At 37.0% G+C, this 12260-nt stretch overlaps 1 protein-coding gene across 5 annotated transcripts in view; it reads right to left on the reverse strand.

Annotated features, from left to right (window-relative positions):
* MEF2A (myocyte enhancer factor 2A) overlaps positions 1-12260 on the reverse strand; it is a 129351-nt gene that overhangs the window by 14917 nt on the left and 102174 nt on the right. For all 5 annotated transcript variants that reach the window (XM_023512491.1, XM_012804540.2, XM_023512494.1 and 2 more), the window contains one exon: positions 7948-8135. In XM_023512491.1, coding sequence (XP_023368259.1) covers positions 7948-8135 — 188 coding nt within the window. The remainder of the gene's footprint in view (positions 1-7947; positions 8136-12260) is intronic.

Genomic DNA, 12260 nt, shown 5'->3' on the forward strand with positions numbered 1-12260 from the left:
AGCCCCATGTCCTTTTTTTGAACCAGGATCAGATCCTGGATACCACATGCTTTTATTTATTTATTTATTTATTTTTTGTAGATACAGAGTCTTACTTTATCACCCTCAGTAGAGTGCCGTGGCATCACACAGCTCACAGCAACCTCTAACTCCTGGGCTTAGGTGATTCTCTTGCCTCAGCCTCCCGAGTAGCCGGGACTACAGGCGCCAGCCACAATGCCCGGCTATTTTTTGTTGTTCCAATTTGGCCAGGACCAGGTTTGAACCCGCCACCCTTGGTATTTGGGGCCGGAGCCCTACCACTGAGCCACAGGCGCCACCTACCACATGCTTTTAGTTGTCATATGTCCTTAATCTCCTCGGGTCTGTGATAGTCCTTCATTCTGTCCATGTTTTTCATGGCTTTTTGGGTTCTGATCAGGTAGCCTGTAGAACCGAATCCCTAAACTGGGTTTGTCTATTCATAGTTAGATAGAGGGCATGAATTTTCAAAAGAATACTATAGAGGTGACAGGACTTTCCCAGCATATATAAGGTACATATCATCTATGGTTAACTATAAACCTCTAGTTAAGGTAGTGTTTTCTAGAATTCTCCACCATAAAATCACTATTTTTCTCTAAATAACAAATATTTGGGAAGAGACACTACAAGGTACAAGGCTATGTAATATTGTCTCTCCTTCAATTTTCACCCATTAATTTTAGCATTTACCAACTGACCTTGCCTGCACGGTTACTACTGGATTGTGGTGTTCTAATGGTGACTATTTCCCTCATTCTTTCTACATTTTATTAATTACAATTCTTTCTGCAATTACTAATTACAGGCATGAGCCACCACACAAGACCAGAAGTGACATCTTGATAGTAGGAGAGTTTTCAAATTGATTAGCCTGATGTATCTTTCTATTCCTCCAAGTTTTCTTTGATTTCTTTTGTTTCGTAGTTTTCAGCACATAACTGTGCACATATTTTGTTACATTTGTACCTAGGTGTTTCTTCTCTTTCCTTTTGTTGGGGGTGCCACTATGGTTTTTTCTTTTTAATTTCAAATTTCTAATCAACTTCTCTATATTACTTTACACCTAAGGCCTTGCTTGCTAAACTCACTGATTAGTCGATTAGTCCCAGGAGTTCTTGTTGTAACTTCTTAATGCACTTCAACATAGAAAACTGTATCTTTTGTGGATAGAGATGGTTTAATTTCTCCCTTCCCAATATGTATGCATTTTATATATTTTTCTTGTCCAACCACTAGCTAGGACTTCTAGCACAAAGTTGGGTATGAGTGGTGAGAAAAAACATCATTGCCTAGCTCCTAATATTAGAAGCATTTCCCTTACGGTGTCAGCTGTGCCATTTTTGTACACACTCTTTATCAGATTAAGCTCCCTTCCAGTTCCACTCTGAGGTTTTTTTCTTTTTTAATCATGAATAAATGCTAAATTCTGTTAACATGGTGAATTATATTGATTAATTTTCAAACGTAAACTCAGCCTTGCATTCCTAAGATGAAACCCACTTGCATCCAGATATGTTATCCTTTTTATATATTGCTGAGTTTACTAATATTTTAGTAAGGATTTTTATGTCTATAAGTTCATGAAGAATGAACTGTAGTTTTGTAGTTTTTCTCTTATAATGCCTTGTTCTAGTTTTGCATTAGGGTAATACAGATCTAAAACACGAGTTGGGAAGTATTCTTTCCCTTTTTTCTGTAAGAGACTATAAAGAATTTGTATTATTTCTTCCTTAAAGTTTGGTAGAATTTGCTGGTAAAATCAGCAGGGTCTGGAGCTTTCTTCTATAGAAGTTTTTTAACTAGGAATTCAATTTTTTGAATAGATAGTTACTATTCAGGTTAATCATTTCTTCTTCGGTGAGTTTAGCAATTCTTTGGTAGTATGGACTTTTCAAGGAATTTATCCATCTCATCTAAGCTATCCAATCTATTGAAATGCAGTTGTTTATAGTGTTTTATTATCTTTGAGGGTTTTCTGGGTGATATAATCTTCTATTGAAATGTAGCTATTTATAGTGTTTTATTATCTTTGAGGGTTTCTGGCTGATACAATCTTTTATATTCTTGACACTGATAACTTGATCTTCTCCTCTTTGGTTGGCTTGGATAGAAGTTTATCAATCTTACTAATCTTCAAAAATCCAGTTTGGGATTTTTCTTTTTCTGTTTTAAATTTTATTAATTTCTGCTCTTTACATTTTCCTCTTTTCTGCTTGCTCGGGTTAACTTTGCTCTTTTCTTAAGGTAAAAGTTTAGATTTCTAAATTGGGACCTTTCTTCTTTCCTACTATAGGTATTTATTGCTATAAATCTCTCCTCTGCACTACTTTAGCTCTTCTCCAAAATTCTTTTTTTTTTTTTTTAATTATGTGTCATTCTGTTGCTCCTGGCTATAGTGCTGTGGTGTCATAGCTCACAGCAACTTCACACTCCTGCCTCAGCCTCCTGAGTAGCTGCGATTACAGGCACCTGTCACAATGCCCAGCTAGTTATTTTAGGTAAAAGACAGGGTCTTGCTCTTGCTCAAGTTGGTCTTGAACTACTGCCAAGCCTTGGCTTCCCAGAGTACTAGGATTATAGGTGTGAGCTGCCACACCCAGCTGTATCCCCAAAATTGTAATGATGCATTTTCATTCAACTATTACGTATTTTTAAAGTTCTTTCTTTTTTTCTTTCGAGACACAAGTCTTACTCTGTTGCCCTGGGTTGAGTGCCATGGCATCATAGCTCACAGCAACCTCAAACTCTTGGGTTCAAGTGATCTTCTTGCCTTAGCCTCCCAAGTAGCTGGAACTACAGGTACCTCTACAGGTACCTGCCACAACGCCTGGCTATTTTCAGTAGAGATGAGGTCTTGCTCTTGCTCAGGCTAGTCTTGAACTCTTGAGTTCAAGCAATCCATCTAACTCAGCCTCCCAGAGTGCCAGGATTATAGGAGTGAGCCATCACACCAGCTATATTTTTACATTTCCCTTGAGATTTCCTCTCTGGCCCACTGGTTACTTAAAAGTTTGTTGTTAAATTTCTAAATATATGAAGATTTTCCTACTGTTTTTGTGTTACCGATTTCTAGTTTGATTTCACCATGGTCTGAGAATACACATGTATGACTTCAATTCTTTGAAATTTGCTGAGGTTTGTTTTACAGCACAGAATATGGTCTATCTTGGTGAATATTACATGTGCACTTGAGAAAAATGTGTATTCTGCCCTTGTTGGGTGACATGTTCTGCAAACATTTCTTAGGTTAGGTTAGGTTAGCTGAATGTCAGATAATTAGGTACTGATTTTTCTGCCTGCTTTGTCTATCGATTACTGACAGAGGGATGTTAAAGTCTCCAGTTAGGACTGGGGATTTTTTGGCTTCTAACAGTTTTTGTTTTATGTTATTTCAAAGGTCTTCTATTAGGTGCATATATATTAGTCATTTCTTAGAAGATGAACTATGTCATTTCCCTCTAAAGGGAAATATTATCCCTGGACAATATTCCCTGTTGTGAAATAAATATGTCTGCTTTAGCCTTGTTTTGGTTATTATTTACACAGTGTATTTTTCTCCATCATTTTAACTGCATACCTATTTATCTTTATACTTAAAGTGGGTTGGGTTCCTTGCAGACAGTATATTCTTTGGTCTTCTTTTAAAAAAAAAATCTGACAACCTTGTCTTTTTACTGATGTGTTCTAACCACATTCAATGTGATTACTTATATGGCTAGATTAAAATCTACCATCATGCTGTTTTTTACTTTTTTTCATCTGTAGTTTTTCTCTTTTCTATTTCTTGGATTATTGAGAGTATTTTTTATAATTCCTTTTTATCTCCTTTGTTGACTTGATTATTTTTTCTGCAGTTACACTAGGGTTTATAACATACATTCTGAGTTACCCAGCATTCATCTTCCAATAATACTATGTCATATATAAAATAAGGACCCGGCTCCCAGTACTTCCCTCCTTCCCTTCCTTTGTTGTTATATATGTTATTTTTACACATACTATAGACACAAAATACATTGTTACTCTTTTTGCCTTATACAGGCAGCTATATTTTGGAGCAATTAAAAAGTGGAAAATAACCAGATCTTGGTTTTAACACCATTCTCCAATAAAAGAAGTCAAAGCTTCTTTCCCTCTAGGACTGAGGCAGGAATACATAAGATGTGCTTGGAACACAATGAGGTGCCAGAAAGATAAAAAACCACATACCTCACACACACCCCACAAAGATGAGGGTATGTCAAAGGACAGAGAAACCAATGAATAGCCCTCAAAAACTAAAGCTAGATATCAGCAACAGAAAAAAAGTTGCTACTCCACAGTACCCCGAAGTATTAAAATCAATCCCATGAGCCTATATTTATATAAATCAGTGATTTGATAAATGATAGAGAACAGACAAATCTCCTTGTGCAGAAGAACTTAAAATAATACATTTAAGTATTTTCTTCCTTAAAGAGTCTACATAGAGTCTACTCCCAACTCTTTTTTTTTTTTTTTGAGACAGAGTTTCACTTTGTCGCCCTCAGTAGAGTGCCATGGCGTCACAGCTCATAGCAACCTCCAACTCCTGGGTTTAGGTGATTCTCTTGCTACAGCCTCCCAAGTAGCTGGGACTACAGGCACCCGCCACAAAAGCTGGCTATTTTTTGTTACAGTTTGGCTGGGGCTGGGTTTGAACCTGCCACTCTCGGTATATGGGGCTGGCGCCCTACCCACTGAGCCACAGGTGTTGCCCTCCCAACTCTTTTTTTGTTTGTTTGTTTGCAGTTTTTGGCCGGGGCTGGGTTTGAACCCGCCACCTCTGGCATATGGGGCTGGGGCCCTACTCCTTTGAGCAATGGGCACTACCCCCTCCCAACTCTTTAGATAAGGATTCCATATCGCGATTTTCTTCCAAAGACTACATTATGGAAAGAAGGGAAAACAGTAACTTTACAGAGAAGAAACCTGTAAAACACTACGTCAATCAGGTGACCAAGTTAACGTCAGTAGTAGTCACGTTGATACAGGTTCAACAACCCAAATGCAAAAATCTGAAATGTGAAATGCTCATAACCCCAAATCTTTTGAACACCAATGCAAATATCCCCAAATCAAAAAAATAAAAATAAAAAAATTTAAAAAGATACATGACCAGAACCCCTCTACTCCTCAAAACTGACGCAGTCACGGAAGCGGAAAGTCTTAAAAATTCTCACAGACAGGAGGAGTCTAAGGAGACAAGATTACTAAATGCAAAGTGGCATCCCAAAACAGAAAAGAGGTGAGGTTAAAAACTGAGTAAATCTGAATAAAGTATGAATTTCAGTTAATAATCATCATCAACACTGGTTCATTAATTATAATAAATGTACCATATTTGTTTTTAATAATAGAAAAAACTGTGTGTAGGTGGGTACACAGGAACTTTCTGCACTACTTTTGCAATCTTTTTATAAATCTAAAACTGTTCTAAAATAAACTTTCATAAAATGTAGGGTAAATGGATTTTATCTTCATTTACTCCACTTCCACTCTTCTTCATTTCCTTGTGCAGACTCAAGTTTTGGCTGCAATCATCTTCCTTCTGCTGAAGAGCTCCCTTTAAGCTCTTGTGGAGTAGGTCTGCTGGCAATAAATTCCCATGATATTGTTTGAGAAAGTCTTTATTTCTCCTTCATTTCTTAAAGATTTTTGCTGGGTATAGAATTCTAAGTTGAAAAAAAAATTTTTTAGTTTCAGCACATTAAAGTGTTACTCCATTATTTTCTTGTTTGTATAGTTTCTGAAGAGAAATATGGTATTAATTCTTATCTCTGTTCTTCTGCATATAACGTGTATCTTTTCTCTGGCTGTCTTTAAGATTTTTCTCTTTGTCTTTTGCTTTTAGCAATCTGAGTGTCAGAGTGTGTGTATGTGTGTTGGTGGTAGTATTTATCTTACTTGGGTATTGGTTACTATTTTTTGTAATTATTACTGCTGCTCCATCTTTTCCCTTCTCTCCTTTTGGAATTCCAATTACAAATATGTTATACCATTTGATAAAGGCCCATAGCTCTTGAATGCTTTGTTCTGTTTTTTCTTTTGTTTGTCTTGTTTTCACTCTTCTCTTTATATTTCAGTTTGGGTTATTCATACTGATTTACAGACCTATAGGTCTTTCCTCTGCTAGGCCTTTAGCACAGGGTTTGAGCCTTACTGTTGGCTCTGGTTAACTTAGTGTACCTACCCCAGGCTTCAAATCCCTCTGTCAGGTTTTCTCTCCACATGACTACTCCACTCTGTGCTATGCCTCAGAGGATGCGGCCTTCTCAGTTATGCTGCCATGCTCCTGGCATTGCTCCATACTCAGCATATCTTCCTGGTCTTCCACCATGGATTGAGAGATCATTCTTTTTCCCTTTCCCCAGATAAAATGGGATTTCATCAAAACCCTAAGAGCGGCAATGTTCATGTTCATCTCCCCACGGATTAAGGCTTTTGTTCCATAGAAGAGAAAGGAGACAAAGATCCAGACAAACCTTCTTCCCCCTAATGCAGTGGCTATTCTTCCCCTCTCCTAGTTGTGTACCACAAGGGAGACTTTTTCAGGACATTTTCAATCTCTTCTGTGAGCACACAGTGGGGTTCATGGAGAAAAAGCCTACAAGAGAACATAGACTCACCCTGTGTTATCTTGTGGTCCCCACAAGTTTCACACAGTCCTGCCAGTGCACACTTGGCCTCCAGTAATTCACCAATTATGCTAGCTTATTACCTCTGCCTTGTTCAGTGCTCAAATGTTGTCTCTCTCTGCAGTGTCTTTCTCTCCCTAGCTTCCAGGCCAGTACATTGCCCTGAAATTTCAGCACTACAGTGGGTAGAAGGAAAACTTGCTGCATGCCCAAGTTTTTTATTATAAGGTTGGGAGTGACAGTTTCCAGTTTTCTGCATCTCTGAACAAAAAAAGCACTTCTCTGTTTTTGATGCAGAGTCTAAGACTTAAAGAGATTTGGTCCAAATTCTGTTATGCAATATCTTAGACAAATAATAACTGTTAGCTCAGGTTCCTCATCTTTACCTTGCCAAAATCACAGTCTAATTAAGAATCAAATGAGATAATGCATATATGATTATGTTTGGAATTTATCAAGAATTACACAATTGTGGAATTATTATCTAAGCCTGATAGCATCACTTTTACTTAGCAAGAAGTCAAATGGTGTCTTAAATAGCTGCACAGCACAAAGAACACTCGGTATGTATGTCATTTAGTGGTAGTCAAACAGTTGCTAAACTAAGAATGATTTTAAAACTTGATTACATATTCCAATTATTTTCTACAAGAGGCTGAAAGAGATAAGGATGTTTTCCTCTTCTTCACAGACACAGACTCAGAATACAAAAGCAAATGAGGATAGAATGCTAAAGGCATTGTCAAGAGGGGAGGGTCTGGAGGATATCTACAGTTTCTATGGAGTTAAATTGAAAGGTTGAGAAGGAACAAAGAAAATTATTTGGAGAGTGATTCACTCAAGTTTGGGTATATTTTTCCCTATTATACAATAGTTCTCTGTGGTAGACAGAATTTTCTAACAAATAATTTAGTGTTTCTCTTGCTGAAAAGCATGTATAATAGACTGAAAATATACAAAATACAGAGAATATTGAAGTCATGTTTATATATTTGAGAATGAGTCTTTAAGCAAAGATTCTAGCCTGGTAAAATTAAACACCATAACCCCTCAGCCTTAATTTTAAATAACTATTAAGCAAATTTATTTCCTATTATTCTATAATCTGATTTTTAAATTTAAAATAGACTAGTCTCCTCAAATGCCAATTTTCAACATAAATATTCCTTATGAAAAGGTGTGGATTCTATGGAGAGGCAGAAAATTCTCAAGTAAGATACTGAGTTATGTGTTTTAAAGAATGAGGTTGAAGAGAGGTGCGACTTACCAGTGGAGGCATCATGCCCTTACTTGAAGGGGGGATGACAACTCGAAGATCTGGTTTTCGACTGTTCATTCCGAGATTACCACCACCTGGTGGAGGGGGGGACTTTGTAGGCATCACTTTGCCTAAACTATTTGTACCAGTAGTTCCAATCAAATTTGGAGAAGCTCTTGAGTTTACAAATCCATTTCCTGGAAAAAAGAAATATCATTCATTAACATGAAAAGAGCCATTAAGATACTTTGGCACAAATACAATTTAAGTTTTCCTCAGATCTAGTTGCAAATGAATTTATAACAAAACTGACTGTAAGTTGAGCCTCCCTTTTCTGAAATGCTTATAATCAGAAGTATTTCCTATTTGGGATGTTTTAGATTTTAGAGTATTTGCATCATATACTTACTGGGTGGGCATCCCAAATGTGTCATGTCAGTGCTCAGAAAGTTTCAGATGTTGGAGCACTCTGGATTTGGGACACTCACTCTGTAGTAACTAACCTATATCTTCTGATATTTTAAAAATAGGCAAAGAAAGCCAACCAAAGTCTCAAATGCATATAAAGCTTATGACCAATTCTACTTTTTCCCAGCATTACTGCTTGGACCTGCTGAGAGATACGTAAAACGCAACACAACATTTCTAACAGAGCATCTCATATTGAGGATCAAGGTAACAGAGGTATTAAAAGAAAACATCTGAAACCAGCCTAGTCCTTCGTTTTTGTGACAGTAAAGGTGCAGTTACTACTAGGTTTTGAGTGCTACACTAGTTATCAGGCAACTCTTCAGCTGCAGCTTATTTAGCACTTAGATCTAATGTCTTATTTTCACCAAGTACTTCTTTATGGCTCTACTTCTACCTACTATTTCTTCAGCTTCCATTGAAGTCCTTATTAAATATTTGTGGTTTATCTAATTTTAATTATCTTATTTCTACTTCTTAACTAACCCTAACAGAACCATCCATCTTAGGCACAATGGGTTTATGTCCTGTGGGCACAGTACTATTGGGCAGAAACTGAGATATAAAATGAGTATGGTACCATCCCTGTTTTCATGAATACTGTAGTCATTCTAGTCCATGCTGTGTGTAGCAACCATGTGGACTAGGTGGGGCTGACATCACTTCAAGCCCCACCTCTTGACAAGGATTGCCTTAGTGATAGACAAGTGACTCAGGTCCAAGAGTGAGTATAAAGCATTCTCCATCTCCATAGTGTTCAGATGCAAGAATGACCAATCATGTGTGGCTCCCGTAGCTCAGTGGTTAGGGCGCCAGCCACATACATGGGGGGCTGGCGGGTTTGAACCCAGACCCGGCCTGCTAAAACAACCACAACTGCAACAAAAAAATAGCTGGACATTGGCTGGACACCTGTAGTCCCAGCTACTTGGGAGGCTGAGGCAAGAGAATCGCTTGAGCCCAAGAGTTTGAGGTAGCTGTGAGCTGTGATGCCACAGCACCCTACCAAGACTCTGTCTCCAAAAAAAAAGCAAGACCAATCAGAACCTAGGTAACAAAGTTGTTCAAATTTGTTCTCCCTTGTTCAAAGTTGCAAGGGAGACTTCCATAAATGTGAATCATTTTGAGACTTGAAAGCCAGAATGAGGAAAAAGCTAATACAGAAAGAAAAGCAAAAGAATGGAGTAAAAACCTTGATTAAACCATGCTTATAGTTTGCACCACTTCTAGATCTTTTCAAATATAATGAATATAACAAAATAACCTATATTATTTAAGTATAAGTTGGTTTTGTTATACCAAGTGATAGTATCCTTAGAAACAGCTTACTCTTCAAAGTAGCTATAACAACACAAAAATGATTAACAAGTAACACACTATATATAATGTTCATTTACTAAATAAAGACTATATATGGTGCTTCAGTTTCTAAGTAAATAAATAAAGTAAGAACAGAAATAAATTAACTACAAGATACATTTATAAAAATATTTTGTGAAAATTTAATTACTAAATCTAAATGTTAATGACCCATTATAAAATACATTCTATTACTCCATATTTTTAAAAAACCCACCAATTTTATAATCAAAACATAAGATACTTTAGAATTACTATGTGTAAAATCTGATATTGGTAATCAATGGACACTTAATGCCATGAATACTGCACTACTATTCTATTTTGAATAGTCCCTAGCATCTTAAGTCTCCTTTATTACAGTAAGTACATAGAGGGTCATTTAGAAGCACCTCAAATCTATCAGTTTAAGAATTCCATTCCTTGTGGCTATTACAAAACTGATGAAAACCAAAATATTCAGAATAGTGAACTAGAAGTTCCTGAAAAGCTGACAGGCCTCTTGAATCTTCAATGTAGGACTCAGCATTCACATCTCATTAATAGTGATAACTACCTAAACTCAGACAACAAAAAACTACTGTTTGAAATGAAGAAACTTTAAACATCTATTATGTGTACAACACCGTACAATTGGGGAGGTAACAAAGGTACAACTGGGAACAAATTGTACCTTTGTTACCTCCCCAAGTGTACAGTGTTATACACATAATTCAAGTAGCTTTTTATCTAGTTAACAAGAACAGGAATACAATATACAGGCACAAATATACCAAAATCGTACTTAAATATGGGCAAGAACAGCATAACCACAACCAAGGGTAATTATACAAAATTTATAATGAAAGGAAAGCACCAACCCCACAGGGCTTAATCAGGGAGGCTTCTCTGGGATTAACTACTGACAAGTTTGAAAGGAAAGATGAATAAAAGAAGAAAACAGAAGGTATTATGGATAAATGTGAGAAAAATGATAGGCTAAAACATGAATGAGTAGGAAATGTCAGGATATGTGTACACTAACAGTAAGGAATACATGCGTATATACCATATACTTTTCCTCCTCCCTCCTTTCTTTCTTTCTTTCTTTTTTAGACCAGATCTCTCACTCTGCCACTCAGTCTGGACTGCAATGGCATGATCATGGAACACTATAACCTCAAACTCCTGGGTCTCACTCTCACTCCAGCTGGTCTCAAACGCCTGGGCACAAGCAATCCACTCACATTGCAGGGTGCTAGGATTATAGGAGTGAGCCACCACACCCAGTAACTTTTTTGTATTTTGTAGGAACAGGGTCTGTGTCTATGTTACCCAGGCTGGTCTCAAAATCTGGCCTCAAGCAGTCCTCCTGCCTTGATGCCACAAAGTACTAGGATTATAGGCGTGAGATCCTGCACCAAGCCCATACCCCTATACTAATATACATGCAAGGACTAACCAAAATTGAGTGTCTTACTGTATGCTTAACACAGGCCTAAAACTTGTCCTAATAGTCTCACCCCAAAAAAGACCGCATGCTTTTAAGTGAAATAATTTGCCCTGAATAACTATAATGAATTAATGACGCACTGTATATATTTTCACTTTAACAGATTCAGTATTGATTTATCAGATCATTTTAACTGTACAAATGTTTCTTGAATGGCACAGAAAAATTATTTAAAATCACTTAAAACCCATACAGTACATGACAGATTATACAGCACTTATAGCAACATTATATAATGAATAAGGTCACGTGATAAATATTGAATTCTAAAATTAAAAAAACAGGATTAGGAGAATATGGATTAAGAGATGTCATAATCATGGGGCAACTACTACAGAGGACTCCACCTATACAGAATTAAAATGACAGAAAGGGAATTTACAATATGGATGGTAAAGGCAATAAAGGGATTTTGATGAAAAAGTAAAAAAAGGAACCAAAAAATTGATGCAAGATACAAAGTGTACAGAAAGGATATGGTGCAGCTTAAGGAAATGAAGGAGTCAATGAGGGAACTTAAAGAGGCAATAAAAAGTATCAATAACATAGAGATCATGGAGAAGAAAGAATCTCAGAGCTAGAGGATAAAGTTCACAAGCTAACCCAGGTAGTTACAGAGAAAGAAAAGAACAGAGAAAAAGCAGAACATTTGCTCAGAGAATTATAGGACTTCACAAAACATTCACACATACGAATAACAGGGATCCCTGAAGGGGAAGAGCATCCTAAGGGAAGGGAAGCCCTACTGGAAGATATCATAAATGAAAATTCCCCAAGTTTCACTAAAGATTCTAAAACACTCCTTTTAGAGGAATATCAAACCCCAGCTCATCTCAACACAAACAGAGCTTCTCCAAGACAAACTATAATGAACATGTCCAAAGTCAAGACAAAAGAGAAAATTCTGCAAGTGGCCCGGAGTAAGTGCCAACTGACCTACAGGAGCAGATCCATCAGGGTGACAGTGGATTTTTCAACTAAAACTTTCCAAGCCAGGAGAGAA

Source organism: Otolemur garnettii, unplaced genomic scaffold (assembly GCF_000181295.1).
Source record: "Otolemur garnettii isolate 467f Iridium unplaced genomic scaffold, OtoGar3 scaffold00029, whole genome shotgun sequence".
NCBI classification, from domain to species: domain Eukaryota; kingdom Metazoa; phylum Chordata; class Mammalia; order Primates; family Galagidae; genus Otolemur; species Otolemur garnettii.